Source organism: Aquarana catesbeiana, linkage group LG02 (assembly GCF_042186555.1).
Source record: "Aquarana catesbeiana isolate 2022-GZ linkage group LG02, ASM4218655v1, whole genome shotgun sequence".
Taxonomy (NCBI): domain Eukaryota; kingdom Metazoa; phylum Chordata; class Amphibia; order Anura; family Ranidae; genus Aquarana; species Aquarana catesbeiana.
The window spans coordinates 580,905,259-580,922,224 of NC_133325.1; the positions used below are offsets into that span (position 1 = coordinate 580,905,259).

Here is a 16,966-nt window from a genome sequence, read left to right on the forward strand (position 1 = left end):
AATGAGCCCCAATAGCAGAACCAGCCACAGGGTCCATAAATGCAATATGCAGTAAGGAAATTAAATGTGTAATTTATGCCTCTAGAACGCCTGAAGTCGCTTCTTGGAATTTGTGCCCCTCTATGTGGCTGGGCTGTGAACGTCTCACACGTGGTATTGCCATACTCAGGAGGAGTAGCAGTAGGTGTTTTGAGGTGAAATTCTAAGTATGTCTGTGCTGTGTGTTAGAAACATTGTAATAATTGACAACTTTGTGTGGCAAAAAATGTCATTTTCAAAAGACTCCCTATACTTCGGAGTGTTTACTTTCCAAAATGTGGCCAGTTTGTGGGTGTGTCTCCCATTGTGGCACTTCAGAGACTCAAGAAATGTAATAGATAGTTAGGAAATTGGATGCACAATTTATGATCCTTGAAAGCCCAAAGGTGCTCCTTGGATTTTGGGCCCCTCTATGCATCTATGCGAAAGTCTCATATGTGGTATCCCCATACACCCAAGGGGTAGCAGAATGTGTTTTAGGATATAATTATAAGTATTCCTTTGCTGTTTGTGAGAAATAACTTGTTAAAATAACAATTTTCACTTTCCAAAAAATTGTGACAAAAATTACAACTTCAATTCACTCACAGTGCTTTTTAACTTGGATTGTCTACTTTCCAAAAAGGGGTAATTATACTGTCCTTGCATTTTAGGGCTCCAAGAAATGAGATGGGCAGTCAAAATATCAGGGCATATATATATATATATATATATATATATATATATATATATATATATATATATATATATATATATATATATATATATATATATATATATATATATATATATATATATATATATATATTGTATATGTATGTTTGCTGGTTTTTCATTTACCAAAGAAATGTAGCAGAATACGTTGGCCTAAATTTATGAAGAAAGATTATTTATATGCAAAGTTTTATAACTGAAACTAAGAAACCCTTTTTTTAAGAAAAATTCAGTCTTGTTTTCGTTTTAATATCACCAAAAGAAATCTCTATCTGTCTGGTAAAAATATATATAAAATGTATTTGGGTACAGTGTCAAATGACTGAGTAATTGTTGTTCAGTGTGTAACAGCATTGAAAAATGGCCTGGAAGGGGGGTGAAACAGTTCAATCTCGAATTGGTTAAAGCAGAACGTCACCCAAAAGAGGAGAAGGGGAGGTTCTGCTTTTTTGCATCCGCCCCCCACTGCCATATTTGCAACCTTTTTGGGGGGAGGGGGGAGCGGGTACCAGATTTTGCAGGTACCCGCTCCCACTTCCAGTCAGATGCGTGGTGGCGATCTGAGCCATAAGTTGGTCCCCCCCCCCTTCCCCCACAGCCTTCTAGGACACATCACAGGTCCCAGAAGACCGCAGGACAATTCACAAAGCGATTCGCACACGCGCAATAGGAAACCGGCTGTGAAACCTTAAGATGCTAGCACCTGAAGCGAATTGAAGAATCGGCTTGGGTGCTGACATCGCTGGAACCCTGGACAGGTACAGTAAGTGTCCTTATATTAAATAATAATTGTAGCTGCTGGGTTTTAATTCTTTTGGGGGAGCCTGGAGCTCCTCTTAAAGTGTTTGTTAAAAAATATATATTAAGCTATTTCTTTAATGCATGTTATACAGCACAGTATTTGTGCTGTGTGATTTGGCCCCCTATAATACCTGGTTGATCCTGCCAGTTTCTGCCCTCCCCCCCTGTAAACTGACCACGGTGAATCATGGCTGCTGAGTCTGACACCGTGGTCAGTTTATGTGTCTCCGTCATCCGCAGCCTGCTATCTGCAGCTCTCCCCTCCCCTTCTATCACCGTTTCCAGCAGCTTGCACATTACTGCTCCCAATCATTCCAGACCCTCTGCTAGGATTACATGATGTATATAACATATGCCATTTTCTAATTATTTTTATAAATACCGTTTTTCTTATCCCAGATCAGCGGTCACGTGACCGCCTGGCACTGTCTTCCTCCGATGTTTGTATTACAGAGGGAGGTCACGTGACCGCTCTGTAGACAATAGAGGGAAAGCGCAGCCTCTCCCTCTGTAATACATACATACATCGGAGGAAGACGGCGCCGGTGGTCACATGACCGCTGATCGGGTATAAGAAAAATGGTATTAAAAATCGTTGATAACAAGAATTTTAGAAAATGGCATATAGTGTATATACACCATGTAATTCTAGCAGAGGGGCTGGCAGTGGCTGTGTGCACTGCCTTAACAAACACTTTAGGTAGACGAATAAACCACAAACTGTCATCTTCTTTGTTTCAGCTAATTAGTGATGCATTCAAGCACCACAATAAACTAGCCCAAGCAGTCAAGGAACAGAAGGAGGCTGAGAAGCGAGAACGAAAAGCTGCAAAGCTTGAGCAAGCTGCCAAGCACAAGCCTATGGAGCCTGGGGAACCAAGGATCACAGAGCTAACTGATGAGGAAGCAGATAAACTTCAAAAGGAAATTGATAAGGTATGGAAATGTAAAATTAATGTAAAGGAAATATACACATATGGTGCTTATTGCGTAGTACCTGCAATTTAGGGGGACAGTGAAAATTTTAGAAACTTTTCATCTGATCTCTTTAAAAATTAAAAGGAACACTTGATCCCAGGCATATTGAACACATACAGTCGTATGCAAAAGTTTAGGAAGCCCTGACAATTTCCATGATTGTCATTTATAAACTTTTGGGTGTTTGGATCAGCAATTTCATTTTGATCTATCAAATAACTGAAGGACACAGTAATATTTCAGTAGTGAAATGAGGTTTATTGGATTAACAGAAAATGCGCAATATGCATCAAAACAAAATTAGACAGGTGCATCAATTTGAGCACCCTTGTCATTTTGTTGATTTAAATACCTGTAACTACTTAGCACTGATTAATTGGAACACACAATTGGTTTGGTGAGCTCATTAAACCTTGAACTTCATAGACAGGTGCATCCAATCATGAGAAAAGGTATTTAAAGGTGGCCAATTGCCAGTTGTTCTCTTTGACTCTCCTCTGAAGAGTGGCAACATGTGGGCCTCAAAACAACTCTCAAATGACCTGAAAACAAAGATTGTTCTACATTATGGTTTAGGGGAAGGCTACAAAAAGTAATCGCAGAGATATAAGCTATCAGTGTCCACTGTGAGGAACATAGTGAGGAGATGGAAGACCACAGGCACAGTTCTTGTTAAGACCAGAAGTGGCAGGCCACATAAAATATTGGAGAGGCAAAGGAGAAGGATGGTGAGAACGGTCAAAAACAACCCACGCACCACCTCCAAAGACCTACAACATCAACTTGCTGCAGATGGTGTCACTGTGCATCCTTCAACAATTCAGCACACTTTGCCCAGGGAGAAGCTGTATAGGGGAGTGATGAGAAAGAAGCCTTTTCTGCACACATGCCACAAACGTAGTCACTTGAGGTATGCAAACGCACATTTGGACAAGCCAGCTTCATTTTGGAATAAGGTGCTGTGGACTGATGGAACAAAGATTGAGTTATTTGGTCATAACAAGGGACGTTATGCATGGAGGCAAAAGAAAACAGCATTCCAAGAAAAACACTTGCTACCCACAGTAAAATTTGGTGGAGGTTCCATCATGCTGTGGGGCTGTGTGGCCAGTGCTGGTACTGGGAATCTGGTTAAAGTTGAGGGTCCCATGGATTCCACTCAATATCAGCAGATTCTTGAGAATAATGTTGAGGAATCAGTCACAAAGTTGAAGTTACGCCTGGGCTGGATATTTCAACAAGACAATGACCCAAAACACTGCTCAAAATCTACTCGGGCATTTATGCAGAGGAACAAGTACAATGTTCTGGAATGGCCATCCCAGTCCCCAGACCTGAATATCATTGAACATCTGTGGGGTGATTTGAAGTGGGCTGTCCATGCTTGGCAACAATCAAACCTAACTGAACTGGAGATGTTTTGTAAGGAGGAATGGTCCAAAATACATCCATCCAGCATCCAGACACTCATTACAGGCTATAGGAGCGTCTAGAGGCTGTTATTTCTGTTAAAGGAGGCTCTACTAAATATTGATGTGATTTTTCTGTTGGGGTGCCCAAATTTATGCACCAGTCTAATTTAGTTTTGATACATATTGCACATTTTCTGTTAATCCAATAAACCTTATTTCACCACTGAAATATTACTGTGTCTTTCAGTTATTTGATAGATCAAAATGAAATTGCTGATCCAAACACCCAAATATTTATAAATGACAATCATGGAAATTGTCAGGGGTTCCTAAACTTTTGCATACGAATGTATATGCTTATGGGAGATAATTGTATGACTTACAGGAGTGTTAGGCAAACAGATCTTTATTGGTTGACTGCACCTTCCTATACCATGCCACCAATGTTAACTTTTTAAGATGTCTATATGCTGAATAATTTTCTTACTTTGCACCAATCTCACCTCCAAAAAAATAAGCAGCTAGGACCATAATGATGTCAATCATCCAAAAATGCATATGTGAAAAACTTTCTAAGTTTAAGATATATTAGAATATATATATATATTCATTTGGTAAAGTGCTGCACAAACTGTTGGTGCTATATAAACCTTGTAGAATGGGGGCGTGGCCAGCTAGCGATGGTGATGGCCGCTTGACTCTGCAGCTCTACACACTGACAGCGAGCCGGAGCCATCTACGAGCACTCGGAGCACCCAAGAATGGCGTTTTTTGCGGCTACAAAGTCGGGACCCTTCAGGCTACATGTCTGCAAGAGAAAAGAGCGGTACCAGGTGTGCAGAATGATGGACTTCTTCCCTCAGCCCTGCCGCAGCTCCAACCAAGATGGTGCCGGTATCCCCTGCAGATCTCAGAGCGGCCACTCAGATGTATGGGGGAGAACAGCACAGCGTTCTTCCACTGACTCCAGCCGATTCATACATCATGGAGCTCTGTCCTCACAATCCTCATCCACCTCCTCCAGCCCTTGTGAAAGCCAAGATGAAATCACATCTCCCATCTAAGTCTGCAGTAATGGTGAGTAAACCATTCACATGCTTGAACGACACTAGAGAACTCCATGACTCCATTTTGGAGTTCCCCACAAGTGATCAGCCTGTTCCTGACACAACCTTAAAGGATATGCTAGTGTCACGGAGGAGCTCAATCCACTCAGACATTATGTCTCTGGTACAACAGTTTAGATCTGACATCAAGGAAGTGGCTGACAGTGACAAATATTGGAAAAAAAAAATGGGGGAGTTTGCAGCGACGTTCAACAACTTAGTTGACGCCCACAATGAGCGGGAGGATGATCTGATCTGGATGAAATCCAAGCTGGCGGATTTGGAAGAGAGATCCAGATAAAATTATGTGAAAATAAGGGGAATGTCAGAAACGGTTAAACAAGCTGAGCTGAACACTTACTTCACCAATGTCCTGAAGGTGGCTTTACCAGATCTACTATTAGATCACCTGGCTATTGACTGTATCCACAGGTTGCCAAAGCCCAAGCATATTTCTGCACATCACTCCCCCCCCCCCCCCCCCCTCGCATTCACTACTTCCAGACCAAGGAAAAGCTTCTTGCAGCTTTTCAGAATATGGACCAATTCCCTGAACACCTACAAGGCTCATCTCTGTTTATCGATCTATCTGCCCATACTATGGAGCAACGGAGACACTAGCAACTATCACCAAGCCTTTAAGGAACCACTGAATTTCCTATCAATGGCGATATCCAGGGAAGCTTCTCATTACCAAAGATGACTGCAACTATACAGTCACCTCCTTGGATGATGGTCTCCACCTCCTGAGAGATTGGCGGATCTTAGAAAAAGATGACCCACTGAGGCAACACTCCTGTTCTCCTATTTATGAACCTTCGGAGCACAGAGTTCCTAGCAAGTGAGTGCGCTCACTTACCTACAAAGCAACAGTGCACCGTCGAGCTTAAAGCGGGGGTCCACCTATCTATCGTGTTTTTTTTTTTTTTTTTTTTTTTTTTGGAGTTCATTCACAAACTTTTCTTCTCATGATTATCTACTCACATGTTCTGTGTAATAAGTCCGCCTGTGTCTGATTTCGTTGTAAAGAATAACTTATAAAATTCACTGAAGGCGGTTTCCATCTTCATTGTGGGCATTTGAAGCCCACAAGCATGTATTTCCTTGATGCCGTGAATGCTGTGCTCCCAGCATTCACCGAGATGTTGTGATGACGCTGTTGCACAATGCATGCTGGGAAGCCTGAGACTAGCTCCCAGGGGACTGTGGGAGGTCTGGGAGAGGCTAGAAACACGCCTACTCCCATGGGAGGAAAACCAGGAAGTGCTAAGAAGATTAGAAAAAAAAAAGGTAATTACGGCGATTTACATTTTTTTTACACAGCATGTCAGCATCTAGGCAAGGAAGAGAATGCATAGAGATAATGTTCAAAATTTGGGTGGAACCCCGCTTTAGTGTCCCCTACATTTTTGGCACAGCTTACCCCCTGTGATTTGCGGTAACAATCCATTCAGGTTCTATTATTGAATCACATTTTTTTTTTTTCTTCTGTCAAATTAGCCTGTGGAATTTTGGCTACAGTTCAGTGTTGTGTGTGTGTGTGTGTGTTGTGGTTTGTTTTTTTTTTTTTTTGTTTTTTTTTTTTTTTTTTGTGTGGTGTCCTGTTCTACTTATTTTTTGTTTTTATTAACTTCCTTTTTGGAGTTTGCGGATCTGTACCCCAGTACCTAATGTTCTTGCTAATCTCCAGGTCGTGGGACCAACCTTTCACACTTACTGGCTGACAACATAACTGCTCACTTCCTGTATTCCTTTACACCTGACACCGAGGCAGTCAAGACTCTCCCCAGTTCCATAAACAGCTTCAACGCCAAGTCATCTGAGCCTTATTCTACTTAACCTCCTCCCAACCTTAATAACACGCTCCTCTCCACGATGCGGTTCAAACTGTCCTGCCTTAACAGCCAGCCAGCCGGACGGCACATGGCATGGAGGGAGGCACTGCGACTTAACTGCGACACCCTCTGCCTACAGGAGACCCATTTTTCTTCCCAAAAACTTCCCAACACAGAAGATTCCCTTATATTGTAGCCTCTAACACCCCTTCTAAGAAAAGAGGGGTGTTAATTGCAATCAAGGACACAGTGGCTTTCAAGCTTGTTACTTCAGAACAGGATCCTCAAGGTCGCTATGCTGTTGTGGTATGCTCGATCAATAACTCTCTACTATTATTAACATATACCTTCCTAATGTCAAGCCATTCTCCTCACTGAAGAAGATATGGAAAGTCTCTAGGCGACTCCCCCCTCAAACACTGTCATAGAGCGACCCTATCACTCTTCCTGGATGCTTCTTGTCTTTTTGACGTATGGCGTTGCCATCTCGTCACCGAGAGGGACTACTACTTTTTCTCCCATGCACATAACACCTATTCTCGCATAGATGTATGTTTAGTCGATAAATTTCTCCTGCAAAATGTACACAAATCCGACATAAGAAATATTTCCTACTTAGTCCATGCCCCTGTGTCCATCACAGTGGGGGGAAGTCACCAGGAGACGAGAGCCAACAGGTGGGGCAACAATGTCCCATCGATATCGCACCCAGACAATCATACAGCAATCACTGAAATAATTTTTTCAGTTTAATGCTGTCTACCACTGATGCCTTCACACTGGTGCTCACATAAGGCTTTCAGTAGAGGTGTAAGGTTCAAGCTTAGCTCTGCCACAAGGAAGCGCAGGACACAGCAGCTCAATAATATCCTATCCACTATTAAACGACTAGAACAATCCCACAAACAAGCTCCTGCACTATCCACCCTGAACCGCTTAACCCAAGCGAGACTTGAACATAGAACACTCCTACTATGCCAGCACCATTTTCAGTTAAGTTAATGCAATCTAACTTTTACCACCACAGCAATAAAGCCGGAAAATTTTTGGCCCAACAACTTAGAGATAAAACAACCAAACACAAATTGTCACACTTATTCCATCCTAAAACAGGTGAAAAATTACTAAACCCGCAAGAAATAGCCGACCTGTGAGCGATTAGCAAAAAAGTGTAGGGGGGATAGGTTTAAGAATTTCCGTATTGTACAGATGGACAAAATAGATTTGCAGACCATCAGATTATCTATAAATGGCAGAGAGAATACACACTTTACCAATACCATTTAAATGCGAAAACTTAATTGTATTAAACATGAAATGTTACCTTTTGTTGTGTTTTTGTTGAATTCATGTATGACTTTTTTTTTGTTTTAATAGAATAAAGCCAAAGAGCAAGAGCAGGATAAGGCCGCTGTTGACACAGATACAAATTCCGTTGTTCAAAAGGTAGTATTATTTTGAGTATTTTCACTTCTCTTTAGCTCTCTCAGCTGTATCTTTGTATTATCTATTTCTCGACTATCTTTTTGGTTATCACCTGTTTTACATATGTAGGGTACCCAAAATATTATGTGTATAGTGATCCAGTTTGAAAACTGAAGGAGACCTGCACTACAAAAATGGTGGCTGCTGTTGCCTTTTTACAAAAACTAGTTGCTTGTTTGTCTTTGGCCTCCAACAGTTTCTGACTAAATGGGCTCAGAACAAGAATGTGACAATGTGTATTCGACTTTTTAAATATCATGAATTTAAATGAATATGAATTTATTGTCGGCCATTATTGGTACCTTCTTTTTTTTTTTTTAGCTCAAGAAAAATGTATTTAAGTTCTATGTATGTCTTCACACTAGTCCGTTGCGCTTCAATTATGGTGTTAAAAATCCTGCTTGCTGCATTTTTGGACTGTTAAAAAAACACACCACCCCATTGAAATGCATTGAAAACTCATCAGTAACGCACCTGTTATGTTTTTAATGCGTTTTTTAGTCACACCTATTAAAAACACACCGTAAGCACAGTAAAATCGCTGCATTATCGGCACCTTTTTCCTTTATCGGCAAACTGCTGATAACACCATTTTGGGCCGGTATGTTTCGGCGTATCTCTGAAGAATATAAAATGCTAGTGGGAGTTACATTTTGGTGTCTAGACATACCTGAGCAGATCTGTTTAGTTGTCTTTAATGACGGTCATAGACGGTTTGAATCTTGGTTAGTTCAGCAGGAACCAGCCGAGATTTGAACCGTGTATGGGCAGACTGAATGTACCAAGTTGATTGATCCAGCCTGCCAAATTTTACTTGCGAATATCGCTAGCAGGTGGTATAGCCGCTAGCAATAATCTGTCTTTCTCCCAGTGGGGACAGCTCCCCACCAAGAGAAGACAATGTCTCGGCAGGAGAGATTCCCACATCAACACTCTGTAGTTGCAGGAAACAAATTTGCACCATGTATGGCCTGCCTTAGAGTTACCCAGGAGCCCTGAAAAAAGGGATACCCGGTTATGCAACCAACTTCATCAAGATATGTGGCCCACCCCTCATACCTTATCTCTGATCAGTGTGATGGGCTGCCTCACTGGCAGTAAGGTACGGGAGGGTAAAGGGGGTTGGCTAATGAGCCGGCTTTCTTGCTGAAGTTTTTATTTGTATCCCCAACTTTCAAGAATACTAGGTCACTTTAGATTGAAAATTGGTATGTGCACAAAACTGTGGTTGTCTACACATAATTCCTGCTGGCATTTTACAGTGAGGGAAAAAGTATTTGATCTCTTGCTGATTTTGTACGTTTGCCCACTGACAAAGAAATGATCAGTCCATAATTTTAATGGTCGGTTTATATTTAAACAGCGAGGGACAGAATAACAGCAAAAATATCCCGAAAAATGCATTTCAAAAATTTATAAACTGATTTGCATTTTAATGAGTGAAATAAGTATTTTATCCCCTATAAATCAGTAAGATTTCTGGCACCCAGGTGTCTTCTATACAGGTAACGAGCTGCGATTAGAGGGAGGGAGTGCTCCTAATCGCAGCTTGTTACCTATATAAAAGACACCTGTCCACAGAAGCAATCAGATTCCAATCTCTGCACCATGGCCAAGACAAAATAGCTGTCCAAGGATGTCAGGAACCAGATTGTAGACCTACACAAGGCTGGAATGGGCTATCGCCAAGCAGCTTTGTGAGAGGGTGACAACAGTTAGTGGAATGGGAAAAAAACACAAAATAACTGTCAATCTCCCTTGGTCTGGGGCTCCATGCAAGATCTCACCTTGTTGAGTTTCAATGATCATGAGAACGGTGAGGAATCAGCCCAGAACTACACGGAAGAATCTTGTCAATGATCTCAAGGCAGCTGGGACCAAAGTCACCAAGAAAAGAATTGGTAACACACTACACCGTGAAGGACTGAAATCCTGCAGCCCCGCAAAGTCCCCCTACTCAAGAAGGCACATGTACAGGCCCATCTGAAGTTTGCTAATGAACATCTGAAGGATTCAGAGAACTGGGTGAAAGTTCTTTGGCCTCAATTTTACGTGTTTAGAGGAGGAGGAATGCTGCCTATGGCCCCAAAAACACCATCCCCACTGTCAAACATGAAGGTGGTAACATTTATGCTTTAGGTTGTTTTTCTGCTAAGGGAACAGGACAAATTCACTGCATCAAAGGGATGATGGACGGGGCCATGTACTGTCAAATCTTGGGTGAGAACCTCCTTCCCCTTAGCCAGTGCATTGAAAATGGGTCGTGGATGGGTATTCCAGCATGACAATGACCCAAAACACACAGCCAAGGCATCAAAGGAGTGGCTCAAGAAAAAGGACATTTAAGGTCCCAGAGTGGCCTAGCCAGTCTCCAAACCGTAATCCCATAGAAAATATAAAATATGTGGAGGGAGCTGAAGGTTCGAGTTACCAATTGGCAGCCTCGAAACCCAAAAGTGGACCTTCTGCTCACCCCCCCCCAATTGGCACATTTGGGGGGTGGGGGACAGGATACCTGTCTTTTGACAGGTATCGGGAGCCACAGCCGCGAATATTGACGTCACGGCTCGGCTCCCTCCTCTTTCCCCCTGTCTTCAGGCCATTAAAAGAGAGGAGCGGAGCATTGCGTATGCACAGTAGGGTTCCCGGCATGAAGCAGTAGGGCTACATTGCCGGGTTCCCTTACCCGCAATGGCGACGGCATCACCCGACAGCTGATGGAAACAACAGCTGCGGTGTCAACATCGCTGGACTCCAGGACAGGTGAGTGTCCGATTATTAAAAGCCAGCAGCTGCAGTATGTATAGCTGCTGGTTTTTAATTTTTTCAGCGGTGGGCGGACCTCGGCTTTAATGACTTGGAGAGGATCTGCAAAGAGGAGTGGGACAACCCCCAAACATATATATATATATATATATATATATATATATATATATATATATATATATATATATATATATATATATATAATGTTTGGGGGTTCTAAGTAATTATTTTAACTTGTAAACAACAGTTGTCAAAAATAGGCCTGGTCCTTAAGTGGTTAAAATGCAAATCCATTTATAACTTTTTTGAAATGCGTTTTCTGGATATTTTTGTTCTGTCTTTCACTGTTCAAATAAACCTACCATTAAAATTATAGACTGACCATTTCTTTGTCCGTGGGCAAACATTCAAAATCAGCAGGGGATGAAATACTTTTTACCCTCACTGTACACCTCTGGGAGCATCAGTTTAACTGCTGATGGCTTTTTTACGTTTCTGGGGGCCTGCATTTAGCTGCTGATGACATTTTATGTCTTTGGGTGCCTGTATTTAACTGCTGCTGACATTTTACACTCTTCAAGGTCATAAAAGCAATACTTTAAGTTGCAATATTGTTCCAGCTTGGAGATGAGGTTTTTTTTTGTGTTTCTTTTTTCACTGAAAAGGAAAACTTCCAGCCTTATCCTGACCTGTCATATGGAAATACAAAGGCCTTCTTACCCTTAAAGCAGGCTGTAATAAGAAGCAAAATGGGGCTGCCACTGCTCACAGACTCCTGAAAATGTTAGTTGTCTAGTTGTTTCTTGCTACTTTGAAACATTGACCCAGAACAAGTATGCAGATCAGTAAAATCAAAGTAAGGTCAGAAGTCCTTATCTTTGTACTTGTTTTGGGCACGTTACAATAATGTTAAAGCCAGAGAGTCAGTAAGCCAGGCAACTAGAATTTCAGAAGAGGTCAGTAGAACCTACATATTTATCCAGAGGTTGCAGTCACAGAATTTACTTGTAACCTGCTGCTAAATCTTAAATTTGGGCTTGTTTAATTCACCTATTTGACTATTCCTAGCTACACGAAAACCAAAATGATCAAATATATAATGTGGGACTTTTTATCGCTCAACAGAAGTTCACAGACCATAGTTTGTAAAATCAGTTTGTTTTATTAGTACATATAGCCAAAGTTTTAAAAACCTGATGAAATTATTAAGTGATACTAAACCCAGGACCCTGCATTCACTATATCTGGTCTCCCACAGTACACAGAACATGGAAATGCAATTATTTTTAGTAAATATAAACTGTTAAACACTTTTTTCCCGTCAGCAGTACACAGTATAAAAGTCTTGTGACTTCTGTCAGCGTCTGGTTAAAGCTTGTCAGAGGAGTTTTTATTCTACTGACCTTTGAGGCTACAAGGGCCCCTTACCCTCTGTCTGGCCAATGCTGATTGGTCTTGTGCTGATCACATGCACCCTCCCAAAAAAAAAAAAAAAAAAATTCTCTAGCAGTACACACCAAACGGAGCATGTGCAGAGTGCCACCAAGGCTCTGTACTATCAGGACCTGAATTGAGGACTGTGATAGAAGGGGAAGATCTGAGAAGACAGGATCAAACAGCCTTTTTACACAATGTGCAGGATTAACCCCTTAGGTTCCACAGTGAGAATAACAAGCATGTTTTATTGCATATACAGACTGATTTTACTGTTGTGAGTCTAGTAACACTTTTACTATCGGCATTCATTTACCATCCTATTGAGGCCTAAACCACAATTGCCATACATTTATACTGACATATACATGTTGTTCCAAGTCTGAACAACAAAGCTTTGTAGTGCAGAGCAGTTCCTTGTTGGTTGGTCAGTTGTGGATATGGCGCCTCTCCACATGTTTTGCATAACGCTTCTTCAGGGGTAGTATGAAAATGGAAATTGTGTGGTCCATTCGCCAGCACAGAGCACTCTTTTCGCTGGCTGAGCGCACTGAAGCATGCTTCATATGCCCTAGTTTAAGTGAACACCCGTGTGCATTTGTGAACACTTGGATTGCCCTGAATTACTCCTGAATAAGCACATGTTTTAGAATACCCTAGTCTATAGTCTAGTGTGTTTGTGGGTGTCTGTAATATCCACTCCATTGGCGGCTCTTTGGGGAGGACTTTGGCTTCCAGTGCCCTTGTTTTGACGTCTGGACATCCTAATGAGTTTATCATGTTTTTAACCTTTTGACTATATGTACTAATAAAATATTCAGATTTTCTGAACTATGGTGTATGAACTTTTGTTGAGAGCTTACACTTTAAAAGTCCCACATTAAATTTGGTTTTCTAATGGTTCTGGGATGTGGTGCTGCAGATCACCCAATATATTTGTAGCACTGAGGCACCACTGGAGGTGACATACATAGCTCACCCCCGGATCCCAGGACCGGTAAAACGGCGACCCGATGTCTTACAATGGGTGACCGCGGGACTCCAGGTCAGTCAGTGGGACGGGGGGGGGGGGGGGGGGGGTGAGGAAGGGGGTCCAGTGTAAGTTCACCTTACAGATTTTTTGTAAAGGTATACTTGCACGCTAAAGTGGAACTAAACCCTCCTCTATCTTTTTTTTAAACAAGGAAGCTGCCATCTAGGCCTGTGTTTCATGTGCAGTTGCCATGATGCTGCACATGTGATCAGTTATGGCCATTTGACAGTTTGCTTGAGAACTCAAGCAAATACCACAATTGGCATTCATGGCATGCCTTAAATGTAAATGTTTTTTGAAACCGTTAAATTGATAGGTTTAGTTATGTTTAATTCATGCTAGTTAAAGCTGTGTTTTTTTTGTTTTGTTTTTTTTTTTAACAGGGTAGTGATGATGAGGAAGAAGATGAGAAGGACAAAGGAAAGCTTAAGCCAAATTCAGGCAATGGAGCAGATCTTCCAAATTACCGCTGGACACAAACCCTGTCAGAAGTGGATGTAAGTAGTGAGCTTCAGAATTAAAATGTTACTAGCTGGGACACTAGGTTTTAACCAGTTTAAAATGTCAACCTTATTAAACCCTAAGACAGTGTCAAATAAGTATTGTACCTACCTTTAATATTAAGGCAGTCTGTCTTATGGTTAGTTTCTTTAATAACAGTCATATAGAATATTGAAGTAATCTGGAGGAGTACTGGAGGGTGTCTCCAGATTGAAAGAGTAGATATAGGGGTAAGGGAAGTGGCTGAGCCTCTCCATATAGGTAATGTTTAGTTGATGGAATCATATTGAATCTATGGCTACCAAGTCTTTTCAAACCACATTATTTGTTGTTCAAATTGTTTGTCAGGGCAAAATTAAGAGAAAAATGCACACGGCACATTTCTGCAACACATGCACTTGTCCCCTTATTTAATTATTTTAAGCACTGCCATACCAGCAGTTTAGGCCATTCCGAACTATCATCACACTGAAACTGGACAGGAAGGGGGTGTGACATGCTGGTCCTGAAGTGGTTAATAATTTTTTTTTGTAATTTTTTTTTTTTTAACTATATAAAGGACATATGCATGTTGAAAAACAAATTTCCGTCACTTTCTGTTAAAAATGCCATGGCTGTACAACCACCCCCAAAATTACCCTTTTTTGAAAAATAGACACCCAAGTTGATTTAGGTTTTTTTTTAGTACAATTTTTTTTTGGGAAATGAAGAAACATGTCAGTATTTAGGGAGTTATAGACCTTGCAAGTACAAAAGAATACCTTTTGATCTGCCCGAAATTCACTCAGCTCCTAAGTCCTGTCCTGTCCCGTTTTCTTTTGCTAAACTGGTCAATTCCTCTCTCCCCCACATCTTCACCCCTTTCCCTGTGACAGCGGATGGGGGGGTATTTCTTTCTGCCGTAGCTGCTCTCACATTTAAAATAAGCACGACAAGTCCTGTCTCCCATTGCAAGCAGGTGTGCTTGTAGTTCCGAATGGACCATGAGTGTGTGCTGAAAATTTTATAGATGGGCAACTCCTATCCTCATATTGAGTATTGGTTACAAACTAATTGCTGCTGTAGTAGGGAACAGACACAAAAGATACACTAAGCATCTTTCCATATACAGGAAGTCCCCAAGTTATGAACACAATCGGGACTGATTGTTCTTAAGTCAAAGTTGTTCGTAAGTCGCAACACTGCATTTGTAAGTGTAACTTCCGGTCGGAACACTGCGTTCGTAAGTGTAACGTATGCCTGTGCATGGATGTGGGATATTCCGGGCGCTTGTTATGTTATCTGGGGCTCTTCTGGCCATGCTGTACATGTAGTACGGGATGTGTCCAGAGGTATCCAGGACCAGCGTGGAGCACAAGTGGGCGGCATTTGAGCCCATTCGTGAGTAGGAGTCGTTCGTAACTTGGGGACTGCCTTTAACTGTTCTGTTTATTCAAAGCAATTGAATTTTTTTTTTTGTTTTTTTACACATGATTATGTAAGTATCACTCTAATATTACAGTTGTAGTTTTATGGTAACTAGGGGCATAACATAGGCAGGCTAATTCTAATTAGGACTCAAAAGAATGCAAACATGTAATGAAAACATTATTAGTGCCGTATGCACAATGACTGCAGTATGTGATACATAAGCAAAGCATACAAAATAGAATACAACTATATACAGATTTTACAATTTCCTTAACAAGTGTGCTGATGAGCACACTCGTGGTTCAGTTACTCCTCCAGCTTTCTAAATTGGAGGGACAGTGTGCACTGATCACAAGTGAAATGCTTTGCAGACTCCAGTAGGCAAAATTTATTATTATATTTTTTTTTTTTTTTTTTTTTTTTTTTTTTTTTTTTTTTTATAGTACCATTTGTGTTCAATGAAAATGTATAGCACACTGGGGGAGATTTACTAAAACTGGTCCACTCAAAATCTTCTGCAGCCGGTCCCAAGCTAGTTATCTTTTCCTGGAATAAACTTATACAAGTGAAATTCCTACATAGAATTTATTATACCCCCTGCAGAAACTCCATCGGATTTTTCTGGCCAGAGACCCGGTCTGCCCAAGGTGTAACTCTCGTGTTGGTTCATTTCTCCATATGATCTGGGACTGTCCAGTCATTGCGTCCTATTGGACAGCAGTATTTGCTGAGATCAACAGTAGTCTACAATTGTCCCTGCCATTATTGCCAGAATTGTCCTTGTTGGGGGTGCATGAGGATGCCCAACGCTCTCGTTACGCTAATCTGTTGATCTTTTATCTTTTATTTTATGCCAAGAATGAGATTCTTATGAAATGGATCTCACCATCCCCCCAACTCTCTCCACCTGGGAGGCACTGATAGACGCAGCCCTACCTATGTATAGGATTACCTATATGAATAGAGGTGGAAATATGATAAGGTGTGGGCCCCTTGGACAGCCACCTGATACTTTTCATTTTACTATGCAGATTATTGCACTATGTATAAGATTTGGAGTACTGGATTAGATGGACCGCCCCCCCCCCCCCCCTTTTGTCTGCATCTCCCCCACCCAAAACACACCTTTTTTTTCTTCTTTTTTTTTTTTTTTTTTCTCCCAGCTGTTTTTATGCATCAGGGCATAAAAACCCATGGTGTATTTTAAAAGGCATTTTTTAAGTTTTGGATAAAATAGGGAATGGTTAAAATTAATATTCGACCAGTCGAATACTAGCATAGAAGGTGGCAGCTTTTATGAAAAATAGGTCACCAAAATTGTAATTGTATGCAAGCTTTTTAAAAAGGTATATCTTTACTTACATGTGACCCTGTCACTTTATATCTCATCCTCCCTGCCTGTTGTATTTAAACAAAGAATGGACTTGACAGGGCACTGCTGATGTTTTAAAA

At 41.2% G+C, this 16,966-nt stretch overlaps 1 protein-coding gene across 2 annotated transcripts in view; it reads left to right on the plus strand.

Annotated features, from left to right (window-relative positions):
- NUDC (nuclear distribution C, dynein complex regulator) overlaps positions 1-16,966 on the plus strand; it is a 73,526-nt gene that overhangs the window by 22,107 nt on the left and 34,453 nt on the right. For both annotated transcript variants that reach the window (XM_073616170.1, XM_073616171.1), the window contains exons 3-5: positions 2,296-2,490; positions 8,263-8,331; positions 13,987-14,100. In XM_073616170.1, the coding sequence (XP_073472271.1) occupies positions 2,296-2,490; positions 8,263-8,331; positions 13,987-14,100 (378 nt within the window). The remainder of the gene's footprint in view (positions 1-2,295; positions 2,491-8,262; positions 8,332-13,986; positions 14,101-16,966) is intronic.